General features: G+C 50.1%; 5 protein-coding genes across 6 annotated transcripts in view; 3 read left to right on the top strand and 2 right to left on the bottom strand.

Moving 5' to 3' along the window:
- Positions 1 to 5: 5 nt before the first annotated feature.
- The window catches only part of LOC108151533 (neurobeachin-like protein 1), a 32,778-nt gene continuing 14,086 nt past the window's right edge, over positions 6 to 18,697 (bottom strand). For both annotated transcript variants that reach the window (XM_017280186.2, XM_017280187.2), the window contains 11 exons: positions 8,436 to 8,579; positions 7,990 to 8,377; positions 7,749 to 7,917; positions 7,556 to 7,680; positions 7,188 to 7,495; positions 6,849 to 7,129; positions 6,431 to 6,782; positions 5,904 to 6,372; positions 5,714 to 5,828; positions 2,646 to 2,823; positions 6 to 1,928 (listed from right to left, as the gene is read on the bottom strand). In XM_017280186.2, coding sequence (XP_017135675.1) covers positions 1,763 to 1,928; positions 2,646 to 2,823; positions 5,714 to 5,828; positions 5,904 to 6,372; positions 6,431 to 6,782; positions 6,849 to 7,129; positions 7,188 to 7,495; positions 7,556 to 7,680; positions 7,749 to 7,917; positions 7,990 to 8,377; positions 8,436 to 8,579 — 2,695 coding nt within the window. In that variant the 3' untranslated portion in view covers positions 6 to 1,762. The remainder of the gene's footprint in view (positions 1,929 to 2,645; positions 2,824 to 5,713; positions 5,829 to 5,903; positions 6,373 to 6,430; positions 6,783 to 6,848; positions 7,130 to 7,187; positions 7,496 to 7,555; positions 7,681 to 7,748; positions 7,918 to 7,989; positions 8,378 to 8,435; positions 8,580 to 18,697) is intronic.
- On the bottom strand, positions 8,704 to 9,700 carry LOC108151536 (larval cuticle protein A3A). Its single transcript, XM_017280190.2, has 2 exons — positions 9,609 to 9,700; positions 8,704 to 9,550 (listed from the first exon to the last, which is right to left on the bottom strand). The coding sequence occupies exons 1-2, from the start codon at positions 9,621 to 9,623 to the stop codon at positions 8,825 to 8,827; spliced, it is 741 nt and encodes a 246-aa protein (XP_017135679.1). The 5' UTR covers positions 9,624 to 9,700; the 3' UTR covers positions 8,704 to 8,824.
- Positions 12,706 to 13,785, top strand: LOC108151538 (larval cuticle protein A2B). Its single transcript, XM_017280193.2, has 2 exons — positions 12,706 to 12,831; positions 12,893 to 13,785. Exons 1-2 carry the CDS (start codon positions 12,820 to 12,822, stop codon positions 13,454 to 13,456), a joined length of 576 nt encoding a protein of 191 aa, XP_017135682.1. The 5' UTR covers positions 12,706 to 12,819; the 3' UTR covers positions 13,457 to 13,785.
- On the top strand, positions 14,096 to 14,691 carry LOC108151539 (larval cuticle protein A3A). Its single transcript, XM_017280194.2, has 2 exons — positions 14,096 to 14,194; positions 14,251 to 14,691. Exons 1-2 carry the CDS (start codon positions 14,096 to 14,098, stop codon positions 14,578 to 14,580), a joined length of 429 nt encoding a protein of 142 aa, XP_017135683.2. The 3' UTR covers positions 14,581 to 14,691.
- Positions 16,759 to 18,104, top strand: LOC108151537 (cuticle protein 7). The gene is made up of 2 exons (XM_017280192.2): positions 16,759 to 17,094; positions 17,160 to 18,104. The coding sequence occupies exons 1-2, from the start codon at positions 16,852 to 16,854 to the stop codon at positions 17,562 to 17,564; spliced, it is 648 nt and encodes a 215-aa protein (XP_017135681.1). The 5' UTR covers positions 16,759 to 16,851; the 3' UTR covers positions 17,565 to 18,104.

Below are 18,697 nucleotides of genomic sequence, written 5' to 3'. Positions count from 1 at the left end.
CTCTCTTCTGCGTTCACAAATCACTTTATTGACAGATCTACAGAGTACAGATTACAGTCACATTATCTACATAAACTGGTACAGTTACATACGTAAACATTTAATGGTAGTACTATTACAACAAATAACGATCTCGATCTCTATCTCAATCCGAACTGAACTGAACCGAACCGAACCGAACAGATCTTACGTACACAGATGATACGACTGACTAAATTGCTGGAGTAAAATATTGATAGATTGTTCTTTCGGATGACCTTCAGCTTGCGGCCACCCGGCGATCATTTCAGTTTAGGATGTGTTTCAATATGGGGTCATACGTATACGAGGGGCCTAATCTCAAGTCCCGATTGTGCGCTTAAGCGATGGGCATCACTATACTACGAATAAGTATACGATCAAATATAAATATAAATATAAATCAAATCAAAATCAATCTGCTCTGATATTGTCACATTTCTTTGGAATTTCACATTCAAGCGTCGGTCTGCACAAGGGTTGTGTTCTTTTTAACCCACCCCAAAATGGTACTCTACTCGTAATTTCACCATCGCTGGCAATATGCCATCAGCAGCCTGAAAGATCAAAGGCAGAAGATATATTGCTGAGGAATCAGATCCATCATCGGTTTTTTATTGTTCTGTTCTGTTTTTGGCAAACTTTTTTGCAGTATTGTCTCCAAATTGCGATGGATGGATGGATCGTGTTTGCGGCGTGTGTGTGGTGTGTATGGTGTGATCTTGTGGACGGACTCTAATTGTACAATGATAATACTTTCAATTTGAAATGTTTCGGTTAATGATTGGCTGGGCATGTGATCGTGATCATTCCCACCGCCGACAAAGATCTTCTCTTGGGCTCTATTTTTGGTACGGTCTGCAGGCAATCGATCAGGGGGAAATGAGAATGGGAACGACAGCGGCAACGAAAGTGTTTCTCTTGATCAGTCGAGCAGCTGGATGTCGTGGCGATGGCGGTGGCATTAAGCGCCTGGCCTGTTGCCGGGCAAACTTTTTTTTTTTGGGCCAATTTGAAAGTCGCTCGTGAGTCATTGAGTAGTTTGCCAAGTGCGCCGCCTTTGCCGACAACCAGTTTCGCTCGCCAGCTCCCTCAGATCCCTCTCCATCTCCATCTCCGTCTTCCTCCACATTCAGATCTCGCCGTGCCTGGCCCGGACCCACGACATTCATGCGAGGGGCTAGCCGAATGATTGATGATTTATTAAGATTTTCGTCAACGCTAATTGAAGAGTGTGCCATCGATCACGGAGCCCTAGTGGCTCCCAGGACGCAGCCAGACAGCACAAGGCACGTCTTCGAATCGACTTGACGCGACGCGACGGACAGACACCTGTCTGCTAACATATAACATACAGAAATACAGGTGGCGAAGAATATTGCTAAAAAAAAACGCGTGTGTCAGTGGGAATTCCGGGAATGCAATCGATCAATTACTTGTGCTTAACTCTAGTCAACTGATGGGGAATTTCTGAGGACACATTTGTCAGTTATCAGTGTGTTTTTGGCACATCACGTAGAAAACAGCAAGGAAATTCAGACAATCACTCAAATCACAATATACGATACACTTATTAAGCCTAGGGTTAGTTGGAAACAAAGTGGAACCGGAAAACAGCAGAGTCACAAAAAGAAGACGGCGACAAATTAATCTAGGTTAAGAGCAAAGTTCTGGAATTTCGTAGAGCCCCAAACGAAGTGCTTGGGGGTTGGTTCATAAGATTGTGCTCCTCCTCCTTTGTACGTTAGACGTTGAGCACGGAATGCTTCTTGTTTCCGCCGGATGGTAGCTGTACGGCGATCACTGCCAGGCGTCCATCGCGTAGCGGTGCCAGGATGTGGGTGTTGCCCGGTGTGACCACCACCGTCTGGATGGGCACATGCAGGGGAATGTCGAACACGGGCTTCAACCTGTTGTCGAGAAAAAAACAATAAGCAATGAGCATCTAAGTCTAGACGGTGTTGGATTCGTAGATTATAGTATATCGTTTAAATTTCGACGGAGATCGGAAGATTTCACAGTGGGAGTTTTCCTTTAAACAAGCCAAATAAATATATCTGAGTAGCGGGTATTTTACAGTCGAAAGATTGATCATGGCGTTATAGCGTCGTTTTTAATTCTCAGAAATGGTCTTCGTTGTATGTATTTTTGTAAAATATTTCTCAGAAGAGCCGCAATTTGAAATAGTTTTTATTTAAAAAAGCTAAATGGTTTCATTTTAGCCTTGGAGAAGGTATTATAAATTTAGTCTAGAACTTTATCTGTCTGCATCTCTCAGTCTCAACGAAAGTCGGTGCCCATCCGATGACTATGATACTATTGTAGCTGGGGTCTATGACACCATTAAGGCTGATCGCTATGGCACTATTAAAGCTGGGGGCAATGAAACTATTCAAAGCTGTCTGCTGTTAGAGTAAGCCGATTACTAGGCTCGACTCGACACGCACAAGCGAATGCTGCCTAACCGAATGCTCGAGAATAGTGAAAAGAACAACAGCTCGACTCGGGTTCAAACTGGATAGCATGACATGATGAAAGCTAACTTATATGTATATGCCACTTCTAAAGCTGCCTGATATATTAGACCCTTGGGAATATGGGTATAATATCGTTGTTTTTGGACTTACCCATGCAATCTGCTCATGGTTATGTCGCCGGCATCATCGGCCACAACCAAGTAATCGGAGGCACAGGCCAGTCCCGTAACCCGGCCCGAAACGTACTTCGATCCGAGACTGGATCCATTGATGCTATACACATGCACCGAGTGCGAGGTGTCGTCCAGGGCGCTAAAGGCGATGTGACCTACGGGAGCGGGGAGAATATAGAGAATCAAAGTTGATAATTGTGTTATATCTCGTCTTGAATGATATGGTATGGTATGGTATGGTATGTGGGGGGTAAGCTGGTAATCTATAGCACATTCTTTGATCTTATCGATGCAAAACCGAAGCGAGCGGAGCAAAGCGTACAGATTGCGGAATGTGGGGCAGGGCGTGTTTCGTGTTTCGTTTCATCTATCTACGCAGTGGAAATATCAATAGACGCGACCAATAGTCCGGTGCGTGTGTGTGTGTGTGTGTGCGTCAGATAACCTGTCATCGCATCGTCCGCAAAGATTATGACATGGCGACATACTGCTCCACGCCACACACCGCACACCACACACCACACACCACAAATGTGGCTCCCTCCCGCCATCTCTCTCGCGTGCAATGCGTAGTTGCTGTTATCTCTGGGGGAGTGTGCGGAGTGTGGGTCGTGTCTGTGTGCCAATGCCAGACCTGAGAAGAACTCGTTCCATCAGAAGGAAGACTATGCTCAATTCTCTAGATTGGATCTGAATGAACTTCCTAATAGTGCATATATATGTGACCGACTCAGATCTAACTAGAAATAACCGTGTCCGATCTGGTCTGGGTGGTTCTTGCCAATCTTGAAATTCATTCAAAAGTTCTCGATCTCACACACACACACACGCAGACACATATGTATGTATATGTTGGTACTTATGTATATCTTGATCTTTATTAGGGTCTCTTGTCAGAATTTACTACAACTATTTAATAAGACTCTCGAATCTAAAAACTGAATGAATCGCCGACACTGCCGCCGCACTCTGACTACGCACAAGCGGGGCAAGACGAGTGGAGAGGCGACAGTGAGGAGGGGAGGAGACCGAGTGGATACGGGGGCTGTCAAAACGGAGGGACAGACGGTCGGCTGACGGGTCGTGTGACTGTGACGCGATTCGTTCGTGGCGGGCTCGTTCGCCTCTGCTTTGATTCCATTAACGACGCGTCGTTTGGGTTAATGTTAATGCCAGCAGAACCGATTGGATGGATGGACGGACGGATGGGTGGATGTGGAGGAGAATATGTGTATGCATGTTCGGGTTGGAATATGTATGTATATTCGTTGGTGGCTGTTGCTGATAGGCAATCAATGGATCGCAGGGAGATGGAGGCGTGTCGCGGTGATGCGGTGGTGCGGTGGGGAAGCACAGGCGGTGGGGTCTTTCATTAGGGGCGATGTAATTGATTGGAGCTCGACAAGAACGCAATTAAAGACCCATAATGTGGCCTGGAAACTCAGTTTGGTTGAATGACGTTTTCGATTCGATTTGAATAATTCTGAACTGAACTCGCTGCCGGATGTTGCGAATTGATAATCTCAAGTATAGAATTTCCTCGATAAGGAGATCTGCCTGCCACCCTCCGCCTGCAGCAGTGTAGTCCACCAAAGAACACATGTTGCACATGTGTGAAGAGTTATATGGCAGTGTTATATCAAACTCAAAAGTCCAAGCCGATTGCAAGAGGATCGAGTGGATTCTGAAATCTATATGGCTGAATATTTGAAGAATTCAATAAACGAGTTGGCGCCCGATTGACGTAGCATTTCGCACATTGAAGGCAAGGCCAAGGCATTTCAAATCCGATATGTGAATATATAATTCAATGCTTCAGACCTATCCAATATACATACATATGTATACAGGAAATGTAAATGGGGACTTCGCCGAAGAAACTATTTGGGGAATTCCGAAGCGTATTTGCAGCCTGCGGATATGCGGGGATTTCCGCCGGTAATGCTCAAACTTAATCTTAATTTGCTTTTTATTAGACCAATTATGGGCCCATTGAAACTGGTGCCTACCCTTTTGATATGCCAATCTTCAGTCTTCTATATGGAACTGTACTAAGAATCAAAACAAACAGGGCCCCAAGTGCCAATTGCTAGTAAAAATACCAGATGCGTTATCAGACATGACATGTCCTAACGGTGAGGGAATTAAAACATAACAAACCAAAAGCAGCAACAACAACAAAATATTTCATCTACAAACCGGATTCAAAATTGTACGCACCTTGGACAGTTGCTATGAGGAATGGTGGGAAATACCGAGCGAGGCATACATTTTGTGGGCTGACAAACTTCTAACCTTGCCAGGGGGGTTTGTCTACTTTACGATCTCATCTCACATTGTTTAAGCATGCTTGAATTTGGATTAATGCCCGTCCTGCACCCCCCAGCACGCCGCTGCACCCCGTGATAAGATACAGATACCCGCCAAAGCAGAGCAGACCGGACCAGAGCAGGGCAGAGAAGAGCAGTGTTGCATGGGTCGGCGAGAAGTCGGACACACATTTTGTACAGGCACTGTGAGGGGCACATGGCCACACAATCACGTGATTCTCGCCGCTTCTTTTATATATGCACTGAGTATGTGGCAATTGCCGATAACGGAGAGGGCCAGCTTGGTGCTGATTAAATTGTTTGATTGCCCGCTCCTCAAACATAATTGGATGTGGCACGTGAGTGCTTTGTCAACCGCAGAGGACTGTGATTACGGCGTACAATGATTAAACGGGAAAGAGAAGAGTGCGAGAAAGAGAATCGGTGTTTGGGTGCACCCAAAGGGTGTTTGGATCATGGGTTCTTTCCGATACATAATACACTTTGATGGCAGGGAGGCAAGGATCATCCTGTAGCATAAATCCGCACTAATCAGACAATAGTAAGCGTTTAGTCCATGAGTAACGGTCCCCAAATGCATGCTACAGTCTAAAAGCTTTCCCAACTGAAAGTGTAGCCTGATTTTGTGCAAAATGTTGCCTACTTTTCGGCGCAGACAGAAAAACCTTATCAATGGGGATGGATGGATAACTGGTAATTACCATCTTGAACTCACCGTGATATGATAGCGTGACAAATGAGATTTGCACACAAGACTCTGTGCACCCGATTGGCTTTAGGGTCCTCACAAACTGTCCCTCCTGCAGGGTATACACGTTGATGGTGCCATCCTGGAAAACAAACGACGGACGATGTTCAGAGGCTGAATGCTCCGATTTGACAGTGACTTAGAGGCTGAGGCTTACCAGCGACCCGGAGACCACAAGGTCCAGCTCCGTATAGATGGCCACACTGGAGATGGCATCGTCGTGGCCATAGAGCACGGTGAGCGGCTTGGGGGAGTAGCTGTTCTGCGTATTCACCTGGGTGATCGCTTGCAGGTGGGACTGTCCCGTGAGGGCATGCACCGGAATGCTGCTAGACTGTCCGCCACCGCCCTGCTGGTTCGACTGCTGGATGCTCCACACAATGCAGGTGCAGTCACGGGAGCCGGTGACCAAGTAGGAGCCACAATTGTCCAGCGCTATGCAGGTGATAATGTCGAGGTGGCGGGTCACCGAGGCCACCGTCTTGCCCTTGTTCAGATTGTACACCCGCAGGGCGTTGTCCCAAATGCCGCCCGCATAGAGGAGCTTGCCATCGGTGCTCACGGCGAAGAGCTGCGAGTGCGGTGGCTGAGAGGAGTGGAAGGGCCCAAAGACCCGCTTGCGATTTCTGCAATTCGATTCAATTGGATTAAATATACAATCCCAGTGCCAGAGGAAAGATTTACTTGAGATTGGTTGTGGTAGCATCGATTTCCAGCAGGAATCCCTGGTCCTTGTCGTAGGACAGCCACGAGTTGCAGCCGAGAATCGTGGACTTGGACACGCTGACCAGCACATCGGGACTCAGCTGCAGGAAGGAACGCGGCGGACTCCGCGGCGAGCTGAGATACGCAATGGGATCCTTGGGCGTGGACAGCTCGCAGTAGTACTGGACCACTTTGTCCAGGAACTGTGTAAGGTCGGGCCGGCGCAGCTCGGCGCGTACCAGCTTCATGGCCGTCTCATCATGGGTGAGGCGACGCGGATGCGGCTCTCGGAGCAGCTGTGACGGCACCTGGCCAAAGTTGTTTATCATGCCTGGCGGGAAAAAGAGAGGACGGTGAGCAAGGTTTTCGATGGCAGTTCATAGCTAGAGTCACTAACCCTCTACGGCCTCCCGTTCCACTTGGTTGGTAATCTTGTCCAGATCCACGGCCCCCTCGTAGGAGCAATAGTAGAAGACGTTCAGGGCCTCCGCTGCCTTGGGTCCCTTCTGTTTGTAGCCAAAGATCAGGTCGATCCAATGGTGCAGATGCTGGCTGACATACTCGGACTCCAGCGCCCGGCGGTGAATGGCAATGAATTCCTCTGGGGTGGTCGCCCAAGCGGGCAAAATGACATCGTCCACCTTTTCTTTGGTTATTTGCAAGTGTCCCAAATCGAATCTGTGGTAATGGGTCCATTAGTTCTGAATTGGGAAGAGTCCAAGGACTCGATATGTACTTGTTCATGTTCTTCAGGAACTCGGGGAAGTAAAAGAACTCGGGTATCAGCTCCTTGACGTCGTTCGGATTGTCCATCAGCAGCTTCCAGGTCTGCGGTATCGAGTGGAATTGTCGATCGGCCACATCGAAGCGGCCGCTCTGCAGCTCGATGTGCAGCGAGGTGAAGGGCTCCACTCTCAGTAGATAGTGGAGTACTCCGGCCGAGTTGGAGTAGTGGGTTCCATAGTGGAACTTTGGTATGGCACCCGATGGGTCTTCAAAGGAATCGTATTTGTTGCGCACCTCAGCCTCGTTCTTAGGGTTAATCTGTCACGGACAATGCGTATGATTTAATGCGTTTTCATTTATGAATCATTCAACACTTACACATCCAATGGGCTTGGACAAGTCTCGGAATGATTTCGGATCCGTCAGATCCAGCACATCACTAGAGTAGTCGGCGAGGATCCAGGGGAAAACGGGATACTGACTAAGGTCGTTGTACGAGCGGCCTGCAAATGAGAACACGAGTGGCACTTTAATCAGAGCTATCTGATTAAGGATGGAGTTCGAGTCCTACCAGCGATGGTGTTTAGGTACATCAGGTACTCAAAGTTGGATATCTCCCGATTGATCCAGCGCTGGGTGAGGCCCGAGGCTCTCAGCAGCTCCGCTGGCGAGCGACCCGAGCCGTACAGTATATTCGGTAGCGGAAGACCCACGATTTTGGTGAAGACCTTGTTACGAGTCTGTTTTGCGAAATAGAAGCACGGATTAGGAAAGGAAGAACTCTCTTGGGGCGCCAATGGGGCGTGACCCACCTTCGTTGTGAAGTTGAGGAAGTAGCTGGTCTGGTCCACCAGGAAGATCTCCAGCGCACTCCGACGCAGATTGTACTTCCGCAGATGGACCTCGCGTATTTTGTTGGTGGAGAACCTGAAGTCGTGCTTGGACCCATCCTCAGTGGGCGGGCTCAGGTCCACGAAGGTGAACACGCTCTGGTTGACCTCGATGCGCCCCTTGACTTTGGTCATCAGGGTGATAAGCTCACAGTCCTGCGACATGACCAGCTTCTCCAGGGCCACATCCTGCTGCGACTGCGAGTCGATGAGCTGCCGCAGCTCCTCCTCCAGCTGGGAGCTCTCGTCGTCGGCCAGGAAGTCGCGCACCACCGCATTCTTGATGGACGAATCGAACTCCGAAATTTCCCTGTGTGGAAACGATCAGTCAAATGCAGTTCTTGGCTGGACCGGACAAAAGGGCTTACTTGGCGTCGTAGGCACTGGTGGCATTGTCCCTGAGGTTGGCCGCATTCTCATGCTTGTTGGGGTACAGCTGAGGCTCCAGCTTCAGGCGCATGCGTGCCACATTCTCGTGGGGCGACAGCTTCCAGAAGTCCTCGCCCACGTCCCTAAAAGAAAAATTAATGAATTTTAGGACCTCAGTCAGAGAAATTTCATCAGTTTATCAGAGGAGTGCGAGATGAGACGGTGGATCCTATCAAAGACTAGGACAAAAGACAGCAGTTTTTTGGAATCACAAAAGTTTTTTGGAGTTTCTTTTATTGTTGGGTTGCGATGAAAGTCATTTTAGAGCACGACAATGAATAATCGAATATGTACAGATGAAAGTCCTTTGTCGAATTGCAGGCGGTCCTCAGACAACGATGGGTGCGGCCAGGGTCTTGGCGAACACCGGAGCTGGGGCAGCAGCCACCACGGGGGCAACGGGAGCGGCAATGGTCTTGGCCAGAACTGGTGCCACGGGGGCCACGGCAACGGGCACATCCTTCTGCACCACGGCGTTGAATCCGTTGATGTCGTCGGCGTAGTAGGTGACGATGCGACGGGAACCGTCGGGCTCGATCAGGGAGTAGGAGCCACGCACGACATCGCCATCACGGGTCTCCTCCTGGGTCTTTGAGTCACCAGTCAGATTATCCTGGACATCGTAGGCGAACCTGTACTGTGGATGGGCGTCCACAATCTCGGTGGCAATGGGAGCGGCCACGGGAGCAGCCAGAGGAGCGGCAACTGGAGCGGCAAGAGGAGCAGCGACCACGTTCTTGGCTAGCACTGGAGCAGCCACTGGGGCGGCCAGAGGAGCCGCAGCAACTGGAGCAGCGAATGGTGCACCGAATGGTGCACCGAATGGTGCAGCGAAGGGACCAGCTAGGGGAGCAGCGGCATAGTTCCTGGCCACCAGAGGGGCGGAGTAGCCCAGAGGAGCCGAGTAGGCGGCCGGGGCAAAGTATGGCGAGGCGCCCAGAGGCGAGGAGTAGGCCAGTGGTGCGCCGAAAGGAGCTGCCGCCAGGGGGCCGCCCAGAGGAGCCACCAGACCAGCCTGAGCCGAGAGGGCCATCGAGGAGAGGACTGCTACGACCTAAAAGATGACGAAGAATCAGCGTGAGGCTCCCACGAGTCCGGGGCTTGGTGCTTACCGTCAGAGGATTCATTGTGCGGCTTGGGTGGGGGTTTTTGTGCGATTGTCACCGTCGGTTATCAAAAATGAACTGACATGCCCTGACCAAAAAAACGCCGACTTTTATACGCTGCGGAGATCCATTCGCGATCCATTCGCGTGCGAAATTTGCATTCGTCGCTCAGCTGTTGGGAGCCGTGCGTACGTACCAATTGCGTATGGAGGGGGGTGGGGGCCCCCATTGTCCCCAACCGAAATCTCCTTGCGTCTCTTCCTCCTTGGCTTTTGGCCGCGTCTGCCTATGATCCAAATTCTCGGCACGTAGACCAATTTCCAGTCGTCTTATGTCTTCTGTTGACTGCCTGCCACTTGCCATTTGCCGCTTCAAGTTTTCATTTTTATTTGCGGGTCTGTTTTTCGATTTTTACCTTGCTCTGACCGGGCATTCGGACCGGGCTTTGTTGACTGGATTGAAAGTGAATGCGACTTGATTATGCTTCTGTGCTGGCTGCGGTTTCTGCGTTAATTGTCATGCAGGGTGGGCTCCATCTATCCATCCATCCAATGGCAGTGCTTTAATTTCAATCTTTTACACCCAAAATCACTTTGAACTCGAAAAAGGGTTCAATATGGCAGGTGGAAATCGCTGTGTCCTTCCTGGTTCTCCTTCAGCGTTCGTCCTCGGAATTGGTTTCGATGCGATTCGATTCGATTCGATTTGGGTGGTGGCATTGGACGTACTCGCCCACGAATTGGAAAGTTTTAATGTCCATTCGATGGGGCTTCAATTGGAAATGCTAATGAGAAACACCTTGTACATAATAAGGTCTTTTCACCCAAGGGTCTGGTTTCACTTGGGACACGCGAAAACTGGGTCAAAGTGTGGCCCAAAACGTCTGCATATTTGAGGGAAGATCAGAACCATCAACAAATATATGGCCTCTGTTTCCTGGCAGATCACTCAGATCTACAAAGCCGATCAATCTACGGCGAGCCCCACGTATTCCCTTCTCCAATTTCTGGCTCTGGGATACCCAATGTCCCATACCCAGCCACTGCTTAGAGATTCTCCATCGATGCCATGCTGTAACTGGCGGATGGCTCCGAGTGCGTGACTCTTTTGCTAAGTGCAACCAACGACCTTGCGACTTGTTGGCTCCGGATTCATTTCGGAGCGTGTTCAGAGAGAGAGAGAGAGAGAGAGAGAGAGAGCGAGAGGACAGCCACCTTACTCTCCGAGCTAACGGTTGTCGGCGTAGATTGTCGCCACCGGAAACGAGGCTAAAACACATCCAATTCGGACCAAAGCGAATGGAATGCTCTACTGCCATAAATGCAGTTCCTTGCTCAATCTTCCCCCGAGAAGAGAATTAATTAAAAGTAGATGAAATAGTACGAGTACGAGTACTCGCACTCGCACCAGTAGCCAGACTTTGCCACTTTGCTGCCGCTGTGGTGCCAATTGTGGGCAAGGTCGCTTTGGTTAAAGCTTCCAAAATGCCTGCAGCTTGGCTTTTTGGCCCGATCGAGGCAATTACGTTGGCTAAGTGGCTCTCGACTTGGCCAGCAACGTCAGCAACGTAAGCAACGTAAGCGCTGAGCTCTGGGCTCTGTGGCATGTGGGCGCGTGTGCCTTTGAGTGCAAATGAGTGTCTCAGCTACAGGCAGAAGGGTATATTTGTTGCTTGTGGATCAAGAGAGGAATTGATTGAGCTTTAAATACATATATTTTCAAATTTATACCAATAGATTCGATTCGAGAGTGGAAATTGCAAAAAGAAAGTGACGCTAATATGAAAATATTTGATCATATTTCAAATAAATTTGGATTAAATATATTTCTTATAAATTTAATTCAAATGGTTGAATTTTATTTAATTTCACGATGTTTGTACTTAAAGCCCGAAACTAAAATTCTGATGGTAAAGTCATCATTCTCTATCTATTCTCTTCTCCATTGAGAGTCTGTACTTAAAAGAAAATCCTTCAAAATGTTCTCTAGGGTCTCATTGCTTTCCAGTGATAGTCCGCAATGAGGCTTGATCGGATAGTTGGTATTCCGTCTCTCCTTTGACGAGACCCTAGAGAACAAGAGAACTTTACATTTACATTAACAAATGATCGGCTAACAAATCGACCAAAGACGTCTTCTTTTGCCAGAATGTTAAAGTATCAAATTTTAGGCCTGATCGATGGGATTCCCATTCATTATTCCATTCATAGAAAATAACGTCTCATTGTCCGAAATGGCCTTTCGATTATTCTGAATTCCTAATCGAAATAGTGGGTATCTTTTCTGTTGGAATACTCGATTATGGCATTCTTTTGCTGGATTTATTTTCGGCTCCGGGTGGGTACGTGAGCGAGTGCGTAATTGCTCCATCGACAAAGTTCTTCCATTTTCCATTTTCGATTTCTAATTAAACGAGTGGCCTGCCGCACCACTGTGAATGATCTTTTTTTTTATGTTGTTTGTTTTTGCAACTGCAACTGCAACTGCCTCAATATGAGGCAGCTATTACATCAGACAAAGTTCGGCTTAGGCTCAGGCACAGGCACAGGCTCAGGCCTAGGCGGCTCGCTGGAGAATTCAGTGAGAATTCACCGAAAAAAACGAAACCAGATTGGGCAGCGGAAAACGAGTCTCCGATCGCTCAGAGCTACTCAGAGTGCTCTGAGTGCTCCCAGCCGCTGCTTGGAGCGGCGCTCTTGAACAGACATTATGGTTATGGCCTGATCTGGTCTGGTCTGTCGGCGGAGTGGAGTGGAGTGGAGTGGACAGTGAGTGGTGTGGTGTGGTGTGTGCCTGGGAGCTATTCCATTGAGAAAATTTTAGCAGTCATGATGAAATCCGCACCAGAAACACGAAATAGCCACCGATCACACACAGATGAGTGCAAGTCTGGGGTGCAAGATCGAGATCGAGATCGAGATCGCTGCAAATGCAGCCACCAAATGAGACGCAATTGTCACTCTGCCCATTAGATTGTCCAGTTTTGAGTCTCTGCTGTGGCGGAGCAGGAGACGTTGACGGAGACGGGGGCCAGGGGCCAGTGGCCAGTGGCCAGTGGCCAGTGGCCAGTCCGCGAGTCGAATATAAAACTGAAGAGATCGCGGAAAATGCATCTCACACTCGATCTGAGTTCTTGCAGAGCAGACACAAGGAGCTCCCAGCAGCAGCAGCAGCAGCCACAGGCAGAGCCACCACAACCGCATTCACATCCTTCACAATGTTCGCCCAGGTAAGCCTCCAGGATCAGCTCGATGCCAAGCCACTGCTCCACTGATTCCTCTCCTCCACAGACCTTGCTCGTTCTCGGCCTCGCCCTGTCCGTCGCAGTGGCCATTCCCATCGATCCCTATGGCTCCTCCATCTCGTATGCAGCTCCGGCCGTATCGTATGCAGCTCCGGCCGTGTCGTATGCAGCTCCTGCCATCTCGTATGCCGCTCCCAAGCTGCTGGCCGCCCCGGCCATCTCCTATGCGGCTCCAGCCATCTCGTATGCAGCTCCCAAGCTGCTGGCTGCCCCCGTGGCCGTGGCCAAGGTGGCTGTGGCGGAGCCCTACGATCCCAATCCACAGTACAGCTTCTCGTACGGCGTGACCGATCACAAAACCGGCGACTCCAAGCAGCAGGAGGAGACGCTCGTCAACGGAGTGGTCCATGGCAGCTACTCCCTGGCCGAGCCCGACGGCACCATCCGCAAGGTCACCTACACCGCCGACAAGGTCAACGGCTTCAACGCGGTCGTCGAGAAGAAGGGCGTGGCGATCGCCAAGCCCGTCCTGGCCGTAGCCGCCGTGCCGGCCGTCACCAAGATTGGATACGCCTCCGGTCCCGGCCTCAGCCTGGGCGGACACTACTAGGCGGAGGAGCCCCCCGAGGAGCATGACGAACTCTCTGCCACCCTCTGGCCCAGGACCGTTGTTAAGTAGTTCTAATACACCGATTAACACCACTCTCCTTTACCCTACTCTGCCACCGCTGAAACCCATGAACGTGCCTGCTGTTGTCCAGCTCATCTGTTGACCCTCTTCCCGATCCCGAGCCTGATCACTCTACTGATCACTCGACACCACAGACTACACACATGTATATAGGGGATACCCTTTTCTGGGGATCTGGGGAACGGCCATGGGCCAACCACTTAGTGAATTAGTTTCTGCATTTACTGAATAAAAGTTTCGGTACAAAAAAACAACTCCAAAGTGTTCCATTCCATCTGGCCATCTATTGGGGCAGGTCCGGGCGCTCTTGAATGCCGATCACGTAGTGCCCACAGTATCCACAATTATCACAATTCATATTGGAGGAGTCGATAGCGGTAGCAACATTGTGCAAGTCTAGTCGGCACGTTTCTATTTGTGGGGAAACCTCACGACGCTCCATTCCAGACGCGGCCCTTACGTCAGTGGCCCATTCGGTGGGTTCATTTTTTGGCAACGGTTGCCACACGACGCATGTCATCGAAGAGAGCAGCCGGTGGCCCTTTAAAACCCCGATCCATGGGCACCGAGCCACAGTCCAGACAGCGTTGTCAAGCCTCCACCACACCGATCCAATCCAGCAATCCAGCAGCAAGCATCGCCATGGCCCTGTTCAAGGTGAGTCCGTGAAAAGAGTTCAAAAGAGTGCCCAGCTAATCCCACATCTCGCCTAGATCACAATCATCTGCTGCACTCTTTTTGCCGCCATCGAGTGTGGCCTGCTCCCGGTGGGAGCTCCAATCAACACGGAGGTGGATCCCCATCCGCAGTACGCCTTCGCCTACAACGTGCAGGACGCCATCACCGGGGACAGCAAGAGCCAGCAGGAGGTGCGCGACGGCGATGTGGTCAAGGGATCCTACTCGGTGGTCGATGCCGACGGCTCCCTGCGCACCGTCTTTTACACCGCCGACCCCATCAATGGCTTCAATGCGGTGGTGCAGCGGGGTCCAGTGCCACGTCCTGTGCTGCCCGCTCCCCTGGCAGCCCCGCTCCTGGGCTAGAGCACTGAGCACCCCTCCCGTTACTGCTGCAGCTGAAATCCTAGATTGTACATAAATTATTGTCCGTCCGTAGTTCAAAGGTTCCAAAGCTCCAAAGCTAAGTCCTAAGTCATACATCCATACATCAACTTTGTAAGCCAAAGAGATTTTGTTTATTAAATATCTATCTCTATCTTAAACATGTAAGGTCTAATATCAAATGTTTTCATGGGTATTCATCCATCGAGTAAAACACTGCTCATTTGCACACGGATTAAAGTCAAGTTCTAGTTTTTATATAGTATTTATGGTAATTTTATCAATGAGCTAAGCTCAAGGTAAATTGCTGCTCATTTTGCTAGAATATACTCGTACGTAGAAACGTAAAATGAAACCAAGATCCATAGGATCATAGGAAACCTCTCCCACAATTAAGATCAGGGCTCGAATCGAACCAGTTCCCACGCAACAGAAATCGAAAGATTGAACGATCGAAAGCTGATCCCCCCACAAAAGACGGGGAGAAACCAATCTTTTGGGCTAATCCGCTGGCCGTTCGGTTCCACACACACCCAAAAGAACTCTTCCACCACTCGAAATACATTCACTCGCCCGCTCGACACGCACTCAAATTATTCAATAGTTTAATTGAAAGTGCAAAATGCATGAAAGCTGCTCGAACACAACGTAACTTTTGGGGGGCTCGCCGACACTCGAATACGCTTTATCCTTTATGGATTCTATAGATCTTTCATCCTTTGAGCGCATTTTCCTTATACACTAAAGGAAACATTCAAGGACGCTCTACAATTATGATAATAGGGATCTCCTATGAAAGAAGTTTGAGGATTTAGGCCAAAAAATCCAAAAATTCCTTTTTCTGTGTAGTAGTTGTGCAGAATTATTGTGCGGACTGTCTCTTCCACTTTTCTGGAGGTGAAAGGTTAACAGTGAAAAGAGAAAAGGCACATTCGGTAGGTACATTCGTTAGTGCGATTTCTAGAATTAGAAGAAACCTATTTGACCCTCTTGAAGGGTATACAAATCGGCACGAGATGCAATTTCGGATTACGCAAACCCGACCATGTCCATAGATGTTGCAGCTAGCGTCGACTGTGGCAGCGGCTGTGGCAGCGACTGCGACGCCTAACAAGCCTCGCCGTTGAACGCGTTGAAAATTAGTGATAATGGGCAAAATTGTCCCAATGGAAAAAGCGAAAAACATGGAGACTTCTCTGCGTATGCGTATGCGTATAGCCCGAAAACAGAACACAAACAAAATTGTTGCATTGTTGCTGTTGCTGCCGCGTGCATTGTGGAGTCTGGGGCAGTCTGGCGGCGGTGGGATTTTGGTGGGCGCGGCGCAGTAGCGGCTGTGCCAGTTTCGAAGGCTGCGGGCTGCCGTAACTGCAGCAACACACCTTTCAACAATCGACTGCCGACTGCCGACTGCTGGCTGCTGGCTGCTGGCTGGGTGCGTGCGTCGCTCTGCTGCTCTGCGTTGCCCCAATCTAATGGCCAGCCAGCCACACACCTGATGCCGTCCGGCCACCCGGTTGCCGGGCCAAACGGTCGCCGCCCCGAAAAAGATTGCTTTCGAATTGAACTTTTTTGTCACGACGCAGAGCAGCAGCAGCAGCAACAGGAGGCACCACCAGAGCCAGTTTTGGGCGCTGTCCAGCACCGTCCTCCCGCCCAGACATGCGTGAACGCTGTTGACCGACCGAACGATCGAACGACCGACCGACCGACCGACCGACCGGCGTCTCCTGCTCCCACTCCTCCCTCTCCTCTCCGCTGAACCCTCCTCCCTCCCAGCAGCCAGGGGCAGCGAAAAATGAATTATTTTATATTTGTCGCCGCTTGTTGGGCTTTACGACTATGCGATTGATCCAACTATTTCTCATAGACAGAGAGGCATGGGCATGGGGCATGGGGCATGGGGCCGGGGGCTGGGGGCTTGGGGCTGGAGGCTGAGGCACGCATGCGCCGTGCGCACTTTTTAGTTGTCGCGGTTGTTGTTTTTGCGCTTTTTGCATAAATATTTGTTGCAGGCGGCGGCCGCTGCTGCTGCCCCTGCTGCTGCTGCTGCTGCATTTGTGGCAGATTTGCTTGTGGATATTTGGGCTTGGGTCTGGGTCCGGGTCTCTCGTCTCTGGTAGGCCTATAAAAAGCAATTGTCGAGCGGCTACAGAACCACAGAGTGAATTCATTTGTCAGCCAAGCAGCAGCACTCCAGCACTCCAGCATCCAGCTTTCAGCTTCCAGCAGTTCTCCAAAACTCCGAAAAGAATGGCACAAAAAGTGATCCTTGTATTGAGCGCCCTGGTGGCCGCTGCCATGGCCGTTGTGGTGCCGGGTCCTGGCCTCGGCTACCCAGCGTACCCATCGTATCCTGGACTGGGCGGACCGGCACTGCTGCCCAAGCTGGCCGCCCCGGTGTACCCCGCCTTGGCCAAGGTGGGCATTGCCAAGGTGGCTGCCCCGGAGCCATACGATCCCAATCCACAGTACAGCTTCAGCTACGATGTTCATGTGAGTGCAGCCCTCCGGGAGACCCGTTTCTGGTGCTAATCCGCACTGCTATCTTTCCTTTCCAGGATCAATCCACTGGGGACGTGAAGAGCCAGCAGGAGTCCCGCAGCGGCGATGTGGTCCAGGGCGCCTACTCCCTCATCGAGGCCGACGGAACCCGCCGCATTGTGGAGTACACCGCCGATCCCGTCCACGGATTCAATGCTGTCGTCCATCGCGAGGGAGCTGTGGTGAAGGCTGTGGCCCCCGTGGCCAAGGTCCTGGCACCGGCACCACTCCTGCACGCCGCTCCTCTGGTGGCCAAGTTGCCCGCCTACGGTCCAGCTCTGGCCCCGGCCTATGGACATGCTCTGGCTCCAGCCTACGGCCATGGACTGGCTCCCGCATACGGCCATGCTCTGGGTCCTGCCTATGGCCCGGCCCTGCCCAAGCTGGCCCTGCCCGCTCTGTCGCCCTTGGGCTATCACTAAGTCAACGAACCAATCAGCCGACGATCAGCACTTGCCGACCCCTCGCCGAAACCCTAAACGGACACATCGCGACAAACCTCTCCTCCACGTGACCCCTTGACCCATGGACCCGCAAGGGCTGGGGGTCACGGCCCGATCGTAGTCGATAGTAGTAGTATTAGTTGAAATGAAAGCGATATATCGGAATATGTACATACGAATTCACCGGCGCACGGATCAGGATTCCGGATTCCAGTTTCCAGCTTCCAGATTCCGGATTTGCAGACTCCGGACTCGGCTTCGGATCCGGTTTCGGCGTCCCCTCATCTACACTCACACATTCTCGAGATCTTTCATTTATGTTTCTTGTCTTCTTAATCTTAAGGCTGTTTGACCGCGATAAAAACACTCTATAAACCCCCAAAACATTCAATAATTATTCTTATTCTCATTTAATCGGAGAAGCCTGTTGTACAGAGTCTACCACGAGTGTTGTAGAGCATGCCGAGCGAGAAACTAAATTAGATTGCAATAAAATGGGCCGAAACTATGCAAATGGAAAGCCACAAAGTTGTTGGATTACTTTCTTAGGATTTTGAATTGAGATCGAAGAAAGACATTTGACTTTGGATAACGGTTCAAGCGTAGCACAGTGACTTCTCCTTTAACCTCAGAGAATTCACAAAGATAATAGTCTCATCGTCTTCTAAGAATATATCATCTCCAAAGACAACTACTAACATCTCTACCACATGACCGGGTACATTGAAGTGAATGCTTCAAAAGAGAATGCCCGAGAACAGTAAAAACAAATCACAAACATGTCGTACATGTCGTGTGCATGATTCAGGTCATTAAAGCTCGAATTTGATTTGCTGATAAAGCCTTTTATTGTTGTTGGTGGACTGTTCACCAATTCGAAAAGCCTGTCCACCGCTACGCTGTACAGCTCTAATCTAAGCGCTCTTATCTTAAAGCTAAACCTCTTATTAGTCGGGATCAGAAATGGCTAAGTACTTTGACGAAAATTAGAGGCATCTACTGAAATGATAGCTTTGGTAATGGGACCAATAAACACTAATCCGTGTAATCAGAGCAAAGATAGTGGCAATAAGACTTGAGGCTGGAGTCCGAGTCCAAGCTGATTTAGATCG

Source organism: Drosophila miranda, chromosome XR (genome assembly GCF_003369915.1).
Source record: "Drosophila miranda strain MSH22 chromosome XR, D.miranda_PacBio2.1, whole genome shotgun sequence".
Taxonomy (NCBI): domain Eukaryota; kingdom Metazoa; phylum Arthropoda; class Insecta; order Diptera; family Drosophilidae; genus Drosophila; species Drosophila miranda.
The sequence above is the reverse complement of the archived record's forward strand: the minus strand, read 5'-3'. Positions and strand labels throughout refer to the sequence as shown.